The sequence below is a fragment of the Cricetulus griseus genome, chromosome 4 (assembly GCF_003668045.3).
Source record: "Cricetulus griseus strain 17A/GY chromosome 4, alternate assembly CriGri-PICRH-1.0, whole genome shotgun sequence".
Lineage (NCBI taxonomy): Eukaryota > Metazoa > Chordata > Mammalia > Rodentia > Cricetidae > Cricetulus > Cricetulus griseus.
The window spans coordinates 54,278,088-54,300,632 of record NC_048597.1 but is presented as its reverse complement, the minus strand read 5'-3'; the positions used below and the strand labels follow the sequence as shown (position 1 = coordinate 54,300,632).

Below are 22,545 nucleotides of genomic sequence, written 5' to 3'. Positions count from 1 at the left end.
CACAGATGCCTACTTCATAGTTTATGACAAATCTTGTTTGTGCTAAATTTTACTGGAAGATTGAGTGAGAAATACAAAAAAGCCCTATTTTTTTAAATATTGTATCCTGGCTTTTCAGTAAGTCATCTACTTGTATGATGCTCTCTGAAAAGGCTATTCTACATTTGACTTTCATTTTAAATTTAGCCTTGTAATTTTCTCTGAAATGAAAAACAGCTTCCTAACAGTACATGCCAGCTCTGCTAATTTCATTTGTAATAATAATAATAGCTTTTTCATTATTGTTGGGCTAATCAGAGATTCTTACCATCTCACTGAAGACAACTTTTGAAACAGTCTAACATTACTACAAGGATGCTATGCTGTCTGTGCACATCCATCCCACTTAGTTCATGTTTTATATATAGACACTATGCCTTGAGGAAGCTAAGAGTAGCAACAGTAACAACAACATGTACATTTGCTGACTACTCAGTGGAGTTGGGACCACTGCTGAATACTTTGCATAAATTTTTAATTCATCCTCATAATAAGAGGCTACTTACTAGGTTCATTTGCTCATAAAGGGCCTCAGAGAGTTCAAGTAACTTACCCAAGGCCACACTATTAATACACAGAGATGGTGTGCCTGGGACACAGTTCAACTGGTAGAGTACTTGTCTAACCTTTGTTTGATACCTAGCACAACAAATCAACAGCAGTTTATTCCAGAGCCTGTAATTTTTTAATAACTGTTGTATAGATATTAGTGGGGTTTTTCTTTTCTTTTTTTTTTTTTTACTTTTTTCTCAGCCACAGTTCAATTTGTTTTTTTCCCCCCAACTACAGGAAGTCAGACTTTAGAACTTGCATAAAATGGACATCCCCATGCCAGGAAGCCCTTCCAATTTTTCAGCTTCATCTTCTGCAACTCTCTTCTGCCCTCTCTGCATCCCACAGAGGCCTGTTCCAGAGCTTCAAGTGTGCCAACTTACTCCCACCTGTCACCTCCATCCTGAGAAGCTTCTAGAACACTGTCCTCTCCACTCTCCATGTGCTCCAATCCTGACCTGGCTAATAAAGTCCACTCACCTACCTGTTCTTAAAGACCTTTGAAGAGTGCATGATCTAAAGCAGTGATTCTCACTCAACCTCTAGGTCATGGACCCTTTTTTTTTGGGGGGGGAGTCACATATCAGATATCCTGCATGTCATATATTTACATTACAATTCATAACAGTATTAAAATTACAGCTATGAAGTAGTAATGAAAATAATTTTATGGTTGGGAGTCACCAGAACATGAAGAACTGTATTAAAGGGTCGAAGCATTAGGAAGGTTGAGAACCACTGCTCTAAAGTGATCTTAACCTCATAGTTATAAGATAGCAGCTGTTATTAATCATGAACTAGCTCAAGCTGCAAGAGTACATTTATATATTTGCATTCTGCAATGTCTATTTCACTAACAACTGTACTCATTGAAATCATGGATGGTTTCTGTATTGTCTACCACTGTATTCTTAGCTCCTAGCATAGGGTCTAGCATAGAATAGGTGCTCCAAAAATGAACAAATAAAGGACTGCCAAATAGGGATCTTGCTTACAGCCCAGTAGTATCTACGCAAAGCAAAATCTCTATAAGTCACTGGCTAAAACACAGAAAAACTACTTCACCTATTCTTCCAGTCACTGTTCTGTTTCAGGTCAATTTATCTTCAATATATGCTGAAGCTAGGGATGTTTTCAGATGCCATCTAAGGTGATGCTGAAGGTGTGGTACTATGCAGTAAGTATCAATAGACAGCTACCCAAAACTGTAGTGATTTCTCCGTTCTCTTTATCATTGTTATTACATAAGAATGTTTGCACTGCCAATGGACATAGTCTCTCCAATTTAAGCATAATGGGTTTTTTGTTTTGTTTTTGTTTGTTTGTTTTGTTTTTAGACAGGTTCTCCTATATTCCAAGCTATCTCTTATGTAGCTGAGAATGACTTTGAACATCTATCTTCCTGACTCCACCTCCTTGAATACCTGGTTTTTGTGATGCTCAGGATCAAACCTAGAGCTTCAGTTACATATAATCTTTTAAGATTTAAGTAAGTATGTGTGTGTGTGTGTGTATACATATAAACACATACATATATATTTGTCTGTGTGAGTCTATGAACAAATATACATATATATTTGTTCAGGTGTGCATGCCTATGCACAAAGAGGCCAGAAAAGGGAGTCATTTCCCTCAGAACTGGAGTTACAGGTAATTTGGGGGATGCCTGGCTTATAATATAGGTGTTGGAATCCAAACTCCAGTCCTCATGATTGTGTAGCAAGTGCCATCTCTCCAGCCCCCCATGAGTATAATTTTTTAATTATCTTTTCCTTCCTACTTTACCCAATGCCCATGCCCACACCCACCCCCGCTTTAGCCCTGGTTGTCCTGAAACTCACTATGTAGACCAAGCTGGCCTAACTCTGCCTACCACTAACTCTTCCTACCCCCACCACTCAGTGCTGGGATTAAAAGCATGTGCCACCACACCCAGCTCTGTTTTTTGAAACAAAACCTTGAAATCCTTTTGTAACCCAGATTGGTCATGTACTCAAGACCTTCTGGCATTAGCTTCCTGATCCTGGAATGACAAGTGTAAGCCACAATGCCCTGCCAAATTTTCTTTTTAAGATTTATTTATTTATTAAATATACAGGGTTCTGTTTTCATGTATGCCTGCAGGCCAGAAGAGGGCACCAGATCTCATTATAGATGATTGTGAGCCACCATGTGGTTATTGGGAATTGAACTCAAGACCTCTGAAAGAGCAGCCAGTGCTCCTAACCTTTGAGCCTGCTCTCCAGCCCCCTGCCATTTAAAAAAAAAATTTATTTAACATATGTGAGTGTTATGCCTATCTGTATGTATGCGCATCATTTGTGTGTCTGGTTACCATGAAGGTCACAAGAAGGCATCAGATCCCCTGGAACTGGAGTTCTGGGTAGTGGGTTCTCTTAACTGCTAAGCCATCTCTCTAGCCCTCTCCAATTTTCTTATTCTTTTCTTTTCTTTGCTAAGTTGTAATTCCTTTCTGTTTCTGGGCTTGAGTTCCAATGAAGTTGGCATTTCTAGTCATTGCCTTTCTTCTAGCCAAGAAATATATCCAAATTTCAATACATCTTTGGTCTCCCCTCCCCCCACCCCCCACCCCCATGTAGACACTAGGAACTTAGTTCTTTGATGATCAAGTGTATCATGAATGAGACTGAAAGATGTTCAACTTCTAGACAAGGCATCTACCCTTTCTAATCACCTTATTAAAAAAGCTAATTCTAGAGTATGTCACCATGAGTGACTACTAAAGTTCAACAAAATGAATGAGTGGTCTTGGACATAAAACTTTTCCTGACGTCTAATTTAACATACAATGTGTCAAAAAACCTTACAAATAACCACTTAAATACTGGCATTATTAAAATAATTTTGGCCTGCTCACTAAATGAATACACAGTAAAAACAATTATGTTCTTCTCAGCAGATCACAGGATACTTATAGTCTAACATGTTACTATAAAATGTTTAACGCCTGGAGCGATGGGTTCAGTGGTTAAGAGCACTGATTGCTCTTCCAGAAAACCTAGGTTCAATTCCCAGCACTAACATGGCAGCTCACAACTGTCTGTAACTCCAATTCCAGGGGACCTAATACCCTCACATAGACATACATGCAAGAAAAACACCAATGAGGCCTGGTGGTGGTGGCGCACGCCTTTAATCCCAGCACTTGGGAGGCAGAGGCAGGTGGCTCTGAGTTCAAGGCCAGCCTGGTCTGCAAGGACCAGCTCCAAAGCTACACAGAGAAACCCTGCCTCGAAAAACCAAAAAGAAAAAGAAAAAGAAAAGAAAAACACCAATGCACATAAAAATAAATTGTAAAAAAAAAAAAGTTTAATGTCAAAAACAAGGTCCTTGACTGTCAAGAATTTGCAAAATACAGTTACCAAAGATTTACTTGAAATGATTACACACACACACAGCATAGCATGCTAGATGACAAAATATATAGCAAACTATTTTTAAATGACATAATGATTAATTTTTATATCACACACAGAAATTCTGCTTATCCTTCGTAGCTACATCCTGATTAAATAGCTTTCCTGGGTGCAGAAAAGTTCTCTGAAGCATGTCTCTGTTAAAGTTGCTAAGTATTAAAAAAAAATAGTACTTTTGAAATAGAGCCTTCCACAAAAATTTTACTAATATAAATATTAAATTAAAAGATTTGACACTATGAAAGTAAGCATACCTGCTGTCCTATAAATATGTCTAATACAAAATAAATTAAAAACAAAAGATGCCATCAGTGGGACAGAATGGAAAGAGAATTCACTGAGGTTCTGCCACATACAGCACTGTACCAAGATCTTCATATTTCTTCACTTACCCTTTTCTCACAAAGGCCAGCTTTCAATTATTCACTAATGAGGAAGACCCAAATCATGAATTAAAACAGTCCATGAATAAAAGACCCATTTCATCCTTTAATTTTAGCCTCATTAAATATAAAAATGTTTATTCATATGCAGTATACCAGGCAATGTCAACTTAGAAAGATAAAGGAGTCTTTGGGAGTTTTAAGGAGCCCAGAGTGATCACATTGTCAGAGCTCTGAATATCATTTTCCCACGGAAACTATAATAGAAGAGTAATTTGCTTCCTAGGCCAGGATCATGAGTTTATTCAACATACATGGTGCTGAAAGCTCCACATTTGCCATAATAAAGAGAACAAAAGTAATGTGATGCTAGCAATAAGGCAAACAGGGAAGTGGGTTGTACTAGCTGTATCCTCTTCAGTGGCTTGGTAGGTTTACAGTTTCATTCCCTGCCAAATAAAATACTCCCTACCATACTACTAATCTTTAAACTAATGAGACAATGCTGTGGGCTTCACAATACTCGAGTTCTCAACAGGAAAGAAAAAAGTAGTTCTTTACTTACTCTTTTTTAACCTGGTTAATTTCTCTCTCCATAAAAAGTAAAAAAATTAGGAAAATTGGGAATACATGTGGTCACAAAAGGACTAAGGGAAAGGGCATAAACCGCATCAGAGATCATGAAGCCAAAAGGCAAGGCTGTGGTCCTGCTCTACTACTGTTCATTGGCTTTATACTTGAGGGGAATTTCTGTCAGAAGTTTCACTTGTCTTGGAAAAGTGATATACTGTTAATAGCTATCTACCAGCAACCATTCTTCCCTTCACTAAACCTAGCCCACCATATGGTATATGCAGCTGTGGTGAAGCCATGTGTAAGGAAATGAGTGTGAACAGGTCTACTGAGAGTGCTCCTCCTTCCTAACCACAATGACTAGAAAAAGTCCTGCTCTTGACACTTCAAGGGAGGCAGGTGCTCAGATCCACTAAACAAGCTTGCAACTGCTAAGTGTTTCCCAGTCTCCCAGTGGAGAACAGAAAATCGGCAGAAGGAGGAATCCTGAGGGCAGTGCCTGACAAGCCAGCTCTCACAACACATTTTGCTTTTGTTTAAACTGATGTGAGTTGTGAGATTGTGCCCACAATAGAGAAGCAGTCCACTTGCCAGACATGCACAGAGCCTCTGCAAAGTTAGTGATAACATTAAGTGCCCACTAACTGCAGGTGGCGAATAATTAGGCTATTGTTCAAGCTACCACTCCTGTAATCAGAAAATATGAGCCAAGAATGAAAGGAAAGCCTTGCTGCTGGCTGAGACTAACAGACAGGAGGCCTAAAATAGCATTTTTAATTGAAAGTAGTAGTTTAGGGACAAACACACACACACACACACACACACACACACACACACAAACCTCAAAGAGAGAACCTAGAAGGCCAACAGCCTCCCTGACTCCAAAATGAACTCCAGTGAAAGAACTAAAGAATTACATTGTTCCATTAATGACTCAAAGATCAATGACTCAAAATTAAAAGAGATCTCTCAGACACAATCTGATTTTTTAACTCCAAAGCCAACCATAGAGTTTTAAGGCCTCATAGGACACAAATTAATTTTCATAATGATTGCTTTAGCCATGTTTAAAGTAATAAAGTTAGTATATTCATTAGAAATTTATTATAGCATGAGGGAAGTATACCCTTTAATTTATGAAACAACAGTTCCTATATATTAATATACATATATCACTATACATATATCACTATAATATCACTGTGGAATGCGAAATTGCACAAGTGGATACTCTCACACTCTTCCCTGCTCTGCTCCATCAACAAGATCAACCAATAAGGTTTCTTCAAAGCTAAACAACCCTTTTGGAGAAAACTTATTTCCATGGTTGGGAACACTGCAAATTCCTAAAATATCTGTCATAGTTAGTGTCACTGTTAACTAGACACACCTGGGAAGAGGGAACCTCAACTGAGGAACTGCCTTCATCAGAATGGCCATCCCTAAGCTGATGACCCTGGCCATATGAAAAAGGACAGCTGACTGTGATCCTGGGAGAAGCCACCAAGCTGTACTCCTGGTTCTTGCCTCTGCTCCTGCTGGAGTTCCTGCCCTGGCTTCCCTAATAATGGACTGTGATCAAACAGTGTGAGGCAAATAAACCCTTTTCTCCCCAAGTTGTTTCTGATCATGGTGTTTATCACAGCAACAGGGAGCAAAGGAGGGCTGCTGCTATGACATGTGCAAGCCACTGCACTAATGCAAGCCATACTCTGAGGAATGTGCTTTACCAACAAAATGGCCTTCAGGCCACTGCAGTCACAGAAAATCCCCATACAGAGAAGGAGAAGATTAAAAGAGCTCTCTTAATTTTAAACATTACCAGTCTTATATTTCCCCCTCCAAACTCTAGTCTTTCTCCGCCAGGTCACCTTAGACATCAATGTGAAGGATGAAGTGGCTTAGCCTAAAATTATAACTTAGTTATTCTGACACTCAATTTTGAAATAGATTTGAAAAGCATTATACTAAAGTATGAAGAATCAAAATAGGTTAGGCTGGCTGCAGAGGTGGCTCTATGGTTAGGAGCATGTACTACTTGCAGAGGGTCTGAGTTCTGTTCTAAGCCCATGTCAAATGGCTCATTACAGCCTGAAACTACAACCCCCATGGATCTGGCTCCCTCTTCAGGACTCCAAGGGTACCTGCACTCACATGTGTACAAATCCACACATATGCAGCCCCTTCCCCACACACATTCAATTACAAATAAATATATATTTAAAATAGGTTAGGCTGCGGTGGGTCAATTACCTCAATGATTTACAACCCAATTACAGAGAGCAAATTAGGGAATTTAATATTTAAATGATGAAAAACAGCAGTCAAACAAATTCTACATGCAACCTGTGAAAACAGTGAGATCATTAGAAAAAATGAAATACTAGCAATGGGAAAGAAGGTGACTCAAAATGAGCAGGCTATAAGCTGGGCTTTGAAAGAAAGAGGGATATTTAGCATGACCAAGACAAAAAAAGGCAGCCTGGTAGCAGTTTCAGGCTGTGTGCCATGATGTTACTACTGGAGTTTTGTCTAACTCACAGCAGGGAGAGAAAAAGGTCATGAAAAATAAAAATTTTAAGTAATACAAATAAATTGCCAATTTATATCAGACTCAGTTTGCTGCCACGTACTGTGAACACCCTAATAGCCTAGAAACCAACTAATAAGATCTCTTATTAATGAGGACAAATACATGAAACCAGGTTCTTTTCTGGAACTACAGCTCAACGTTCTGTTCTCCAGCCCTTTTAAAAAAAGCTTGACTACAAAAACAACATGCAGAGATGCCTTTTACGCCTAGTTATAAAAGTTATAATTTATGCATTTACATATATCTGAACCATATTCTTGGATCACACCAGATTGGACCCCTATTATTCCACTCCCAACCTCTATCTTAAGACATTTTGTTTTGCCAGGCACAGTGAATGAGCCTGTAATTCTAGCACTCATGAGGCAGGGTCAGGAGAATCATCACAAATTTAAAGCCAGTTAAGGCACACAATAAGATACTGTCTGAAAAAAAAAAAAAAAAACTAAAACCATGTGCTGGCATGTAGAATATTCCTTTACATTGTGAACATATGTCACTGTGAGGCAGGATTTTGGGGGCAGAGATTCAGAATGCTGGAGAGAAGAAGGGCAGAGTCAGGAGAAAAGGCCATGAGACACAGAGCAAGCAGGATGGGAAGTACATACATAAGGTAAATGAGCCTCAGGGCAGCACATAGATTAATAGAAATAGGTTAATTTAAGTTATAAGAGCTAGCAAAGAAACAAGCCTAAGCTATCGGCTGAGCATTTATAATTAATAAGCCTCTGTGTGGTTATTTGAGAACTGGTTGGTGGGAAAGAAAAGTCTGCCTACACTGGCAAGATGGTTCAGCAGGTAAAAGCACTTACTTGCCTCCAAGCCTGGTGACCTGAGTTGGATCTCTGAAACACACATGGTAGGAGGAGAGAGCCAGCTCCCAACAGTTGTACTCTGACTTTTAAATGTGGTATATGCCACGGTGTGCAGCAGTGTAGAAACCATGTGCACACATATTCACAAAGTAAATATAAAAGCAATTTTTAATTTTTTTCTTTTTCGTTTTCAAGACAGGCTTTCTCTGTGTAACAGCCCTAGCTGTCCTGGAACTCACTTTGTAGACCAGGCTAGTCACAGAGATCCATCTCCTCTGCCTCCCAAGTGCTGGGATTAAAGGCATGTGCCACCATTGCCCAGCTAAAAGCAATTTTTAAAGCTAAAGTTCAACCAATCAGTGAACCAATCTAAAAACTAAATAAATTTCATACCAAGGAATATAAGAAAAAATTGCAAAAAGCTCACTACTATGGCTACTGGAGGAATGCTAGCCAAATGCTGCCTCTTTTATGGGCATTACTTCTTGGAGACAGGAAAACCAAATCTGTGACTGTCTCCCAGCTTGCCTTGGACACAAGGAAACTCAGAACAGCACTTGCAGATCTGTTCTAACAAATGCACGAGCTATGTGTTTGCATCTCCTGAAAGTGGTACCTGTTTTTTATTCTCCTAAATCTACTCCTTTCATCAGCTTCCTTCATTTATCCTCCTGAATTAATGTATATGAAAATTGCCCCAAATCCTTTGTGTAGAAGACAGGGTTAAAATAAATGATATAAAATCTAAAATTCATAATTAAATAGAATTGGGACATAGTAAAAATTTGTTGCATTTATATTGCTTTTAAGAAAATACAGCAAGACAAAAACCAAAAGATTTGTTTTTTAATGCAGGTAGTTACCAATATCAATGTATGCTTCAATCCAATCTCCAATAACTCTAACATGTCTATCCCACTACCTGACAACAAATGGAACTGAGAATGACAGAGGACATTAAAAACACTGCTACCTGAATGCTTCAATGTTTCAAGTCCTTGTCTTCACCAAAGTAGAAACAGGCTAAAACACCTTCTTAAATACAATTTAACCACTATCATCAATGTTTTTTTCTTGGTAAATCCTCAAAACTCCAATTAAATGTAACATCCTATTATTTTACAGTTATTAAGTGACCCAAGTAATTGTGGACATTCTCTAAAGTTCTATTCTACCCTCTCTAAAGTCAGTGGGCATTTCTGCCCTCAAAATTTGCACTGGATCTATGTGAATGGTTCTAAAATCCTCCTCATCTCTTCCACTAGATTGTCTCAATTGGAAAGACCTCATGAAAGCCAGGTATGGTGGTGCACACCTTTAATCCCAGCACTGAGGAGGCAAAGTCAGACAGATCTCTGAGTCCCAGGCCAGGCTGTCTACGAGTGAGTTCAAGGCTAGCCAGGACTACACTGTCTCAAAAAACAAAAACAAAAAACAAAAAACAAAACAAAACCCACATAGGACTTCATCATTTCTCCTCCCCTCCCCACATCCTAAACAATTCTTCTCCAAGGACTGCTCATTTCTGAGGACACTATCATTCTGTTCAATTCTAAAGCTTCTTCTCTAGTATTCCACCTCAGCAGGCTTGACCATTTCTTTCTTCCATTTGGCATTTTCTTTCTCATTTGTACATTTATTTTCCTACTTCACAATGGAGTACTAAATTGACCTCTCTGTCTTATCTCTCTCAAACTGCCTATTTTACTCATGTTCTATGGTCTTAGGTTTTGTTTTGTTGTTTTTTTGTTTGTTTGTTTTTAGAGAGTCTCACATTGTAGTTCTTGCTGGCCTGGAACTTACAAATCTGCTTGTCTCTGCTTGCTGGGTATAGGGAGTGAATACATGTGCCATTTCCCACTCCCTTTGCTTGTTTTTTAATCAAGTGACTTTCTTCAAACCCGAAACCTACTGTATCAAAATAACTTCCCTCAATTTGAACTTTCAGGGCAATGCAGGATCTGGTCCCACACTAGTTATCAAATGTGTCTCATAGCTACCTTCAAATCTTCATCCACCAGCACCAAGTCACACAACACACTTACCATGTAGTATCACATAGACGGCTTCTTCTGCCTCCCTTCCCTACACTTGAGCTGTGATAGATACTCTGTCCTGACTTGGGTGAATTTTAATTCTTCAAAACAGGGAGTCTTATCTTAATAATAAAGCTCTTTGCTTATATAACCTACATGGACCTTGTAATCTGGCTTCTTTCTATGTTCATAATTAGCATAATGGACCCCCAAAGTTAACTGTTCTCCAATTGTTTCATATGGATGCTGTACAAAATGACCTCATTTGTTTGCATAGTAATTACAAATCATAAACTAACTTCCAAATTTAAATCCCCCACATTTGTCCTCTTTGCTAAGCTTCAGGCTTACACATCCAGCTGACTGTGCCCCTTGGATGGCTAATGGGCATCTTAGATTTAACATGTCCAAACAGAACTCTTATCAATGAAATGCAATTAACCTCTCCAGTCTTCTCATTTTAGCCCCATTACGCATGCAGTTTCTAAGGCCAAAAATCTACATATGATTCTTAAATTTTCTCTTTCCTTCACATTCCTTAAGCCTATCAAGGTCATGTATGGGCCATGTACGGCCTTACTCCTCATTCATAGGACCTTTCATATAGCTGCCTTATTTTCACTTTTAAAGTTACTGTTCAAATACCATTCTTCCTGACTCAATCACCACAGATTAAAGTCAAACTTCATCCTATCACCCAGGCTTTGTCTTTTTTCTCCATTTTTTTATTTGAATTAGAAACAAGATTGTTTTACATGTCAATCCCAGTTCCCTCTCCCTCCCTTCCTCCCTGCCCCCCCCAACTAACACCCTACCTATCCCATATCCTTTCTGCTCCCCAGAGAGGGTGAGGCTTTCCATAGGGGGTCTTCAGAGTCTGTCATGTCCTTTGGGATAGGGCCTAGGCCCTCCCCCATGTGTCTAGGCTCAGGGAGTCTCCCTCCATGGGGTATGGGCTCCCAAAGTCCACACCTATGCTAGGGATAAGTACTCCTATCACCCAGTCTTAAAGAATAGATAGATGGATAATTTGCCCTCCCTGTAGGATAAAACTTTACTTAGCATTTTCCATACAATTTGCCTGCAACAAACTTCAGCATGTAAAAACTATAATGCTTATCAAGCAATTCATAGGAAGCATTATCTGCAAAAGTAATATAAAGTCTTCTAAAGCCAGAATCAAATCCAGAGAATCTGAAAAAAAGGTTGATAGCATCATGACTACTACTTAGTGCGAATTCAGAACATAACTGTTGACTTGCAAGTTTTCCTGAGTTAATAAAATGTGCATTTCTATTGCAACCACTTAAATTTCATTAAAATAACAATCTCTAGGCAAGTAACTCTAATGAAACAAACTGAGGTCTTACTTGATGTTATAATGTCCAATTTTCAGTGTACATCTATCAGGAAGTTGAGCAAGTTTCCTTGAGAGCATTTTGAAGTACTTTCTGCACTCCTGCATTCCTGTGCTCTGTTCATAATCGGTAGATGCTGACAGTGGCAGTCCATCTCTGACACGAATGACGGAGGCAGATAAAATCACAGACATTTCAACCCCCAGAAGACCTAAGACAAAATGAAAAAAATCAGGGCTAAAGCTGGCAAGCATCTATAAAACTTTCTAAATTAGTACTAATCTGAGAATTAATTAAAATGACAAAATATTTTTAAAAGCTTTTTAAAAATATATTTGTATTTTATGTATCTGAGTGTTTGTCCACATGTGTCTATGTACACTATGTACATGCTTGACATCCTTGGAAAACAGAGAGAGAATTGGTATGTTGGAACTGGAGTTACAGATAGTTGTGACAGCAACATGGGTACTGGGGTCTTCTGCAAGAACTACAAGTGCTCTTAACCACTGATATACTCCAGCCCCCAAATAAGCTTTTGAAAATAACATTTGCAAGCTGGGGAGATTGCTGAGTGGGTAACATCTGCAGAGCAAGCCATCTGATGCTATGAGTTTGGCTTCCAGAACACATGAAAAATCATGACATGACTATATAATCCTATATCCTATAATCCCTAAGGACTCCTACAGGAAGATGGGAGTTGGAAACAGAAGAGTCTCCAGAAGCTCTGAGGCCATCTAGCCTGGTATATATAGCAGTGAACAAGAGACTCTGTCTCAAACAAAGTGGGAATGCAAGAACCAATATCTTAGATCAATGGTTGTCAACCTTCCTAATGCTATGACCCTTTAATACAGTTCTTCATGTGATAACCCCCAACCATAAAATTATTTTCATTGCAACCTCATAACTTCAATTTTGCTATTGTTATGAATTGTAAATATCTGTTTTCTGATGTTCTTAGGCAACCCCTGTGAAAGAGTCCTGTGATCCCCAAAGGAGTTGTGACCCACAGGTTGAGAAACACTGCCTTAGGTTATCCTTTGCCCTCTGCACATACATTGTGGTACACACATGCTTCACCCCTACCAGCCAGTGTTCATAGTGCTATAGAAGGTACTATACAAACTACTGGAGAAAAGTAATAGTCAATTTCACCCAGCTATGAGCCATGAAAGCTCTAATAATGAACTGCCTTCAGGTTATGCCCAGAGGTGCAATAGTGGCAGATGGTTATGGAAGTAACCAATTTTTTTAAATTGAATTTAAGGTCCACTCCTTGAAATGGTACCCATACCTGACAGTGTTAATGAGGGCGAGAACCAAGATTGACTAGGGGCCTAGGGGAAAACCTACTACTATTATTCTGTTAAATGGATACTGATATAAAACAATCTCTATACCCATAGAGTGCATCACTCAACCCTCATCCGAGAAGCTGTTTCTTAGAGTAGGTGGTATTAACACAGAGACTCACAACCAGGCAATGTGCAGAAAGTGAGAAGCTTTGGTACACTCAGTCCTAAATGGGATGTCTTTATCTTTATACCTGTCTCCTCAAGGCTCAGGGATCTATGTAGAAGAGGATGGGGGTGGGAGGATGTGAAAGCCAGAGATGAAGGATGACCTCAAGGAAATAACATTTTCCAGATACAACAGGGCAGATGTACATATGAAGCTCAAAGAGACTGTGACAGCATACACAAGAACTGCATAAACTCAAGACAGACAAAATCTAGCCAAGCTAATAGCAATTGATAGTTGCTGGTAGAAGGAAAATCAGTTTAGTTTTCTTCCGGGGGAGGGGGTGGGGGGCAGGGGGCACTAAGCAGAGTACCAACCACACTCCAGCCAATCCCCTTGGGGTTTTGTTGATGTTATTTTGGTTTTAGTGCTTTTTTGTTTTTTGAGAGAGAAAGAAGTCAGTGTAGTGGTACATGCCATTAATCCCAGCACTCAGGAGGCAGATCTCTGAATTTGAAGCCACCCTGGACTATAGATGGAGTTCCAGGTCAGTCGGGGTTCCACAGAGAAACATTATCTCAAAGAGAAAGACAGAGAGAGAAGAGACAGAGAACATGAAGATGGGTGGGTAATAAAATGGGGGAAGACCTAGGAAAAGTAGGGGGGCAGGGAAAGAATATAGTCAAATAAATTCTCACAGAATAAATTAAAAAATAAAATAAATTTGAGAATTAAAAAGGAAAGCATTAATAGTAATTATTGGTGATTGATTTAGAGACATTGTCTTGCTATGTAGCCCTGGCTGGCCTAGAACTCACTATGTAGCCCAGGCTGGCCTCGAACTCAGAATAAGCCTCCTGACTCAGACTCCAGAGGTGTATACCACTATGTTCAGTAGTAAATTTAAATTAACCTTACCCCAAGGAAAATAATCATAAATCCAGATAAAAATTTAGAGGTATACCCTTACAATCAAATTAAAATAATCTAAAAATCCAACATACGATGACAATTAAGTAAATAAATTATTGCCAGGCGTTGGTGATGCATGCCTTTAATCCCAGCACTCGGGAGGCAGAGGCAGAGGCAGGCGGATCTCTGTGAGTGCAAGACCAGCCTGGTCTACAAGAGCTAGTTCCAGGAAAGCCTCCAAAACCACAGAGAAATCCTGTCTCGAAAAACCAAAATAAATAAAAAAATAAATAAATAAATAAATAAATAAATTATAGTTTGTCCATATGACATAATAAAATGCAGCAACTCAAAGCTTTCTAAAAAGAAAAGGTTTAATAATGTGATAAAATCCTGATGTGATAAGTTAAAAATATTTGAAGCAGGATAAAACCTATTTTACCAGATAAAGTGACACATAACTATAATCTTATCACTTAGGAGGGCAGAAAAAGGGGGATCATGAGTTGAAGGCCAGACAAGGCTATATCCCAAAGCCCTGTCTTAAAATTTTTTAGACAAACATGTATTCAGAGATTTCTTAAAAAAAAAAAAAAAGGAAACGAAAGAAAGAAAAAGAAATATATTTTTAGTAAACAGAAGCATAACACTGCTGTCAAAGTCCTAAAAGGCTGTCAGACTGTCAGAGGGTTGTTTCTACTTATCAGTAATAAAAAAAATTTTTCTATGGAGAAAAAGTTAACTCTCACTCCCCTTACCCAGAGTAAACTAATGATTTATCATCCAAACAAATTAACGAGGAAAAGAACACCAAGAAGAACAAGAACAGCAAGAATAAGGAGTAAGAAACAAGAAAGAAAAAACAACTAGGATAAATATCCAACGGACAATGAAGTTTTAATCACCTTAGGATAAACAGTCTCTTTCAACTGATCATACCACACTTTTTAAAAGTTTTACTTGGGATTCTTAAGGGAGTATATTTAAAAAGTAAACAGAAAAAAAAAAAAAAACAGGAATGTGCCTCTATGAAAGCAGAGCTAGGCAGTGTGGTCTGAGAAAATCTAGGAAGAGAACAGAACCAAAGAAAGAAGAGGGAAGCTTTGGAAAGGACAACAGATTTTTCCTACCAGGACCAAATGCATTTTTCAGACATGGTTCCTCTTTCCTTCACTTAAAAAAGAAAACATTAGAGTTGTCTTTAGATAACAGAAACCTCACAGAAAGTCCAAGGAGTGCTCGGCATTTCCTCCCAGCAGCAATTATAGAGAGAAGAGTCCAAATTAGAATCTAGGCAGAGCTGCAAACACTAAGGAAAGTCCCCAAACATCAATTAAGGGGACACTTACCAACCTCTCAAGTTGACCCCTCTCCTTCAGAAGGCTGTCAGGCAATGATCTTGGGCTCAAAGTGTCAAGGGATATTTCTAAAAAGGTAGTGAAATTTAAATAGAAAAGTTTTCTACAGATGTTTTATGCTGGGGTCACTCATCTTTTATTTGAGTTAATCACATTCCAAGCTTTAGCACTCAAGTACCACTTTCAGGATGCTTATCTGGATCTCTCCTGTACTATTTCTTATTTACCAAATACCAGTCTCTCAACTGGCTATCCTATATTTTTAACAACAATGTCTACAAAATCAGTTTGAGACATTAGGGTTTTTTTTCCCTAAATCTAAGTTAAAATAAGTAAAATTTTGTTTTGTTTACATGCATATTAAATATTTTGGTGGCTTGCTTTTTTAAAATGATCCTCAGCTCACCAAATCATTTTACATTAATGATAGCACCAAAATTTGGAAAAACTAACTTGCTACATATTTAGTTAACTTAATAATCCTGAACTCTGTGAGAATTATAAGTGAGTGCAAAGGGTGGAGTCAGACTGATTGAACTTAGTTGACCATATTAATTGCAATGCTCAGACTGGAAGATTGAATGAAAAGAAAGGAGTACCAAGGACTATCAGAATTTATTGTGATGTTTTGCCAGTACTGTCTTCCTCATTAGCTGTCCTTACTGCTTGCTTCTATTGTGGGCACCTGCACTAAACACTATGTGTAAAACCTCAAGCTCCACAACAGAATATACACACTATTAGAGACAGGGGTCCTAACATATGTGCAGATGTCAGTGCCATACAGTTCAGAGAGGTAAGTATAACTTCCATTTCATAGATAAGAAAACTGACATTTGCTCAACTTCACCTCTAATATACGGCAGGACTGATACTTAAGCCTAAGTGCCTCACAAATCTCCATCGCTGTGCTGTAACCAGGAAAGCAGCAAGCAGCAAAAAAAAAAAAAAAAAAAAAAAAAAAAAAAAAAAAAAAAAGAAAGAAAGAAAAAAAAAGTCCTATGTTTTAAATGTTTTTCAATTTAGACAAAGCTTCACAAAGCCCCAGCCTGGTTTGAACTCACTATGTAGCCAAAGGCTTGCCTTGAACTCCTGATCCTCCTGTCTCCACCTCCCAAGTGCTAGGATTACAGGCTTGCATCATAAGACCTGGATCAGCTGATCATTTTAAAATAACAATAAATAGGGACATTTTCTTTGAAAGGCAACACAGTATGGTGATTAAAAAGTCAAGTTCAGGCTGGGGAGATTCCTCAGTGGCAAAACATGATTACTATGCAATCATGAGGACTAGTGTCCAGATCCTTAGAACTAAGTGAAGACTAGGCAAGCTAGGTTATCCAAAAGAGGTGGGATCTTCCAGGCAGGTCAGCTAGCTGGACTGACTGAAATTGGCAAGCTCCAGGTTAAAACAACAACAACAACAACAACAAAACAAACAAACAAAAAACATCCTGCCTCAATTAAGTAGAGGGCAATCAGAGAAGACACTGGACATCAACACCCAACCTTCATATACACCTGCACACAACATTGTGCCAACACACATTTGAATATACATACAGGCATACACATGCACACACAGGATGTGCAAAATAAATAAATTAAATACAAAGAAGTCATATTCCCAGATTTAAAGCCAGGCTCTACCACATACCTGTCACATTACCTTGACAAGCTTTGCTTTCCAAACCTCAATATCTTCACCTCGGAACTATGGCTATGAGTAAACCCTATCTCCATGAGGCTCTTTTTAAGATCACTACCAGCCTCTACGTCTTACGCTTATGAAAAGCACCTGGCACAACCTCCGAAGTTCTATTTTAAGTGTTCTGCTGTCCTTACTACTGACAGGTACAGACCAAGCACTTCATTCGCCTCATTTGAGCCTTCCAGGAACCTCTGAGGTTAGGTATTAGTTTCATTTTGCTTTGGAGGAAACACAAGTCCCAAAAGCTTAAGGCATTTGTTCAACTCACGGATGAGTAAGTAGGAGGTCTGATTCTAACAACTTCATGAAACATTACCTCTAAACACACCCTAACTTCTTATCGACACGGAAAGAAAGGTCACAAGTATCTCTCTGACACGAGTTTGTTTTTTTTTTTTCATACATCAACCTAAAACATACTTAAACTTTAAGCAGTCTCTAAAAATAAAGTTACTAAACTGGCATGATCGTCTTAAGTGGGAAAAGCCTGACGTCTCAATCACTTTGGACATGGTCACGGGTGTCAGGTTCAGTTCTGAATCTTCCTCTACACACGGTAAGTTCTAAGTAATGTTTAAGATACCGCCTAACTGCTCACAGCGCTGGCACACCAGTGGGTACCAGTAACCCGAAATTGATTCCATTTTTTAAAATGTTTGCTCTGTTCATCCGCTGGAATTCTATCACGTGTAGCACGGCCCACCGACACTGGACTCTGCTCAAAATTAAGCACAGCAGGGGCTGGTTCTGAAGAGTTCTACCTGCTCCAGGTGATGCTGATCCCGGAAGCTAAGCAGCAGGCAATCAAGTCCTAAGCTGCTTTTACTGAGAGAGATTCGCGCAAGCTACAGCTTGGCCCCCTCCGGAGATCCCCCACTTGTGGAGCCAATAACTCAGGTCTTTTTTTTTCTGCCACACAGTGTCGCAAAGTACCATCAGACAGGGCCTCGAGGGGTTTCCCTGAGCCAACGTGGGCGATCTCCAACCTCAGCGCCCATTCGGACTCCACAAATCGCAGGGTACGCCACTGGTACAAGCTGCCCCGCCCCAAAAAAGAACTAGGAATGCCAGCCACCTCAAGCTCTCTCGGGCCACCTACAAGCCCGGGTGAATCCGTGTGCTTCTGACATCTATGGCAGTGAGTCCGCTCGCTGGCAGCCCGGGGCGCCAGCACTCCCCGTCAGCCGCCCCGACTGCGTCCGCCCATCCCGGGACAGGCCTGCCAGACAGCAACCGCCGCCCGCGCGGCTGACAGCCCCGGGTCTCAGGGACCCGGGACCCGCACACCAGCCCTCTAACTCCGCCGCCACCGCCGCTCAGCTCCGGCTCGGGAAGTACCGGTCAGGCCAGGGTGGAACGCCGAGAGCGGCGCGAGCGGCCGGCCAGGGATCCCGGAGACCCCGAGGAGGCTGAAAAGAGGGGCCGGGCCGTACCTGTCGCGCTGGGACTCGCCGCTCCGAGTGACGCGCCACGCAGTGCATTGTGGGGCCGGGAGGGGCCTCCCAGCGGGGTTGCCCGTGTCCAACGTGGCTGGTGAGGGCGGAGTTCACTCGGGCCAATCAGGTTCCGTGGGAAGCACCCAATGGCACGCCCCCTTCCGAGGCCCGCCCTATCTCCGCCCCCTCCAGCGGAGATTGGCAGGTTCTTATGCACCTGCACCAGGAGAATGCCTAGTCTCCTGAGGACAAAATTAGGCTGTCCCTGGGAAATAAGGCTAGTCTCCTTCACCTGCTGCTTCGTGTCTGGAAGCAGTTTCTCTCATGCGCCACTTGGGACAGAGGAAAAGCTCTCTCTGATGAACAGGATAAGGACCTTTCCCCGTCAGCCACTACACAAACTTTCCAAGACAGACAAATGACACATGCTGGCCCCAGTAGCCCCACCCCTACTCCCGCCCAGCCTTCTAGAGGTCATGTATTATTAAACAAACGTATACTGAATGCCTATCAAGTGTCAAGCAGCATGTTAAGCATGTTATACAGGAATGTTCACAGCACTCCTTTTAAGGTGTAATCGGAGCAAGAGGCACTAGAAAAACTGGTACAGAAATATACTATGTGATTGGTACAGAGAAGAAAACTTAATAGGTGTACTGATGAATTAATTGAGTGTCAGGAAAGAACTCCCTGAATAAGTGCCTTTAAAGTCAAGACATATTAAGGGATCTTTAAGAATGTTCTGGGTCTGCTTCTATTTCCACCAACTGCTGGATGAAGGCTATATGCTGGCATATGAATTAGTCATCAATCTCATTATCAGGAGAGGGCATTTAAGGTAGCCTCCCCTCTGTTGCTTAGATTGTTAGCTGGTGTCATCTTTGTAGCCCTCCAGACATTTCCCTAGTGCCTGATTTCTCTTTGAATTTATAATATCTCCTTCTATTATATTATCTCTTATCTTGTTCTCTTCTGTTCTTCCCACAGCTAAACCTTGGACTGAACTGATCCAGAAGCAGAGAAGAAGGACTGATGAGCAAAGGGGTCCATACCAGGCTGGTGAAACCCACAGAAACAACTGGCCTGAACAAGGGAAAACTCTTGGTCCCCAGACTGATAGCTGGGAAACCAGCATGGGACTGATCCAGACCCCCTGAACGTGGGTGTCAGTGAGGAGACCTTGGGACCTCTTGTAGTGGATCAGTACTTATGGCTACCATAGGAATGAACTTTAGGAGCCCATCCCACATGGGGGGATACTCCCTGATCCTAGACACAAGGGGGTTGGCCTAGGCCCTATCCCAAAGAATATGACAGACTTTGAAGACCCCTATGGAAGGCCTCACCCTCCCTGGTGAGCAGAAAGGCTATGGGATAGGTAGGGCATTAGTGGGGGGGGGAGGGGAGGAGGGGAGAGAGAGGGAACTGGGATTGACATGTAAAATAATTTTTTTCTAATAAAAAAAGGAAAAAAGAAAAATAATATAAAAAAAAAGAATGTTCTGGGTCCAGGAACATGATTTGTGAAAATTTGGATTGTCCTAGGAAGGTGGGCTGGTTTGTCTGTCAGCTTGATACAAAGCTTAACATTGATGGGAGAGGGAATCTTAATTTAGAAAATGCCTCTGAAAAAAAAAAAAAAAGCCTGGGGGCAAGTCTGTGGGATGGTACTGTGATTGGTGATTGCTATAGGAGGGCCCAGCCCACTGAGGGCAGTGCTACACCAGAGCCAGTAGTTCTAGGTTGTAGGAGAAAACAGGCTGAGCAAGCCTTAGAGAGCAAGCCCATAGGCAGCACTCCTCCATGGCTTCTACTTCAGTTCCTTCCTCCAGATGCCTGGCTTGAGTTCCTGCCCTTACTTCCTTTCACTCCCAAGTTGTTTTTGGTCACCATGTTTAATCTCAGCTATTAATAATTAATAATTAATAATCTCAGCTATTAATTAATCCTCAGGGATTATGTAGGAACAAGAAGTTTAGGCTGAGATGAGACAAGGGCTAAACTCTCTTGGACTACTTTATACAGTTCATACGGTAATCAGCAACATACTCTAAGATCAATGAGGAGCTAATAAAGACTGTTAAGTGGGATCTGATTTACATATTTTAAAGCTCACTCTGCTTATGGAGAATAGATTGTTGGAGGGCAAGAAGGATTACTGATGGGTCACTTTGGAGGCAGTTGTATTGGTCAAGACCACAAATGTGTTGCTTGAACTCGAATAATGGCAGTAGAGGTAGAAAGAGATGGATAATTTCAAGATATAAATAAATCGTAGAAGGAATTCATGGGACTTAATGGACAGATTTTCTGGAGCAAGTAAAAAAAAAAGAGGACTACTAAAGATGGCTTCCTAGGTAACTAGATGGATTAAGAAGCCATTTAGATTCACAAAGAGTAGCAAATGTGTGAGGCTATGCTAAATTTGAGAGACCTATAAATGGGAATGTCAAGCAGTTTTGGATAAGTATGCCTAGAGCTCAGAGGGAAGATCTGAACTAATTATACATTTGCCAGTTCTTAGTATGAATTAACATAGAATTCCACTCTGAGATATACTTTCAACAGAAACGTATTCATATATATAAAGCTGTCTTTAGAGTAAATAGGTGATACAGACTATTCACATAGTTTAAGGAAAAAGAGCAAACAATTCACAGATATATACAACTCCCAAGAGTGAACTAACCAGACACAAAAGCACATGTTACATGACTCCACTTGTATAATATTTAAAAATCAAAGGCAGGATGTTGGTTAGCCTTGGGTATTATTAATATTTGAAATAGAAAATTGGTGTTTTTCTTTATCTAGACACTGGTTATTCATTGCAACCTATTAACAACACTTCCTTAAGCTGTATGCTTATGATTTATGTAAATTTTTGTATATAAAGTTTATATCTTTAAAGTGTTAAGAGTAACTCAGACACTCATGTGCCACTATTATCAGACAAAATCTCAAAGCATGATCAAAAGAAAACAAGACCATGTCTGAGAAACAAGTGCCTGCAGGCATTTTCCAATTCCAGCATAGTCACATTGTGTTCATAGAAAGAAGCCAACAGGCTGATCCTCCAGATTTCCCCAGATTGCTTTCTGGGGTTAATTATGGAAGCACAGGCTAGAAGCACAGTTACAGCCTCAAGGTAAGGCGGGATGGAAACTAGATTAAAAGAGCTTTAATTTGAAAGCAGAATGCCAGAGAAAGAGCACCAGAAGTGTACATGAAGGTTCCCTTGGACCTATGTGTGGGCTTAAAGAGCAACTCTGGGACTGGCAAATAGCAGCTACTAGAAAGTTTAAACTGAAACAACTACGAGAGTTTCAAAGGAGTTCGGAAATGTTCAAGTTCTGACTAATTAGGCCAGGAAAAAACTCATTAGAAACCTAGAGCATATGGTAGAGGGACCCTAGATAAGCCACACTTTGGAAATAAGGCTAAATTATACCCAAATAACATTGAAAAACTGCTCTTCAAGTAATTCAAGTACTTGACAACATGAAATTTAAGTCTTAAAAGAAAGAAGAGGACTGGAGGGGTGACTCAGTCGTTAGGAGCACCCTGCTCCTGCAGAGGACCTGAGTTTTGGTTTCCCAGCACCCACATGGTATTTTACTTTTAAGCCATTTAGTTACTGCCAAAAGTCAGAAAACATTGCAAAATAAAAACGAGAGAGAGAGAGAGAGAGAGAGAGAGAGAGAGAGAGAGAGGTGAGGTGCACATGCACAAGAGCACACACACATTTGAGCACACACACTGATGCACATGTGTAACACACACACACACAACACACACACACACACACACACACACACACACACACACACACACACACATACTCACACACAATATACATTCATTCTAATGTAACC

General features: G+C 40.2%; 1 protein-coding gene across 3 annotated transcripts in view; it reads right to left on the bottom strand.

The window, feature by feature from the left end:
- The window catches only part of Sec22a (SEC22 homolog A, vesicle trafficking protein), a 54,146-nt gene extending 35,364 nt beyond the window's left edge, over positions 1-18,782 (bottom strand). Inside the window, exons 1-2 of one of the 3 annotated variants that reach the window (XM_027412771.2) lie at positions 18,668-18,782; positions 11,799-11,997 (exon numbers count right to left, since the gene is read on the bottom strand). In XM_027412771.2, coding sequence (XP_027268572.1) covers positions 11,799-11,980 — 182 coding nt within the window. In that variant the 5' untranslated portion in view covers positions 11,981-11,997; positions 18,668-18,782. Of the gene's footprint in view, positions 1-11,798; positions 11,998-15,514; positions 15,592-18,309; positions 18,445-18,667 lie in introns of those variants that run through there. The other 2 variants (XM_027412773.2, XM_035444586.1) reach the window with 2 other exon arrangements.
- Positions 18,783-22,545: the final 3,763 nt, after the last annotated feature.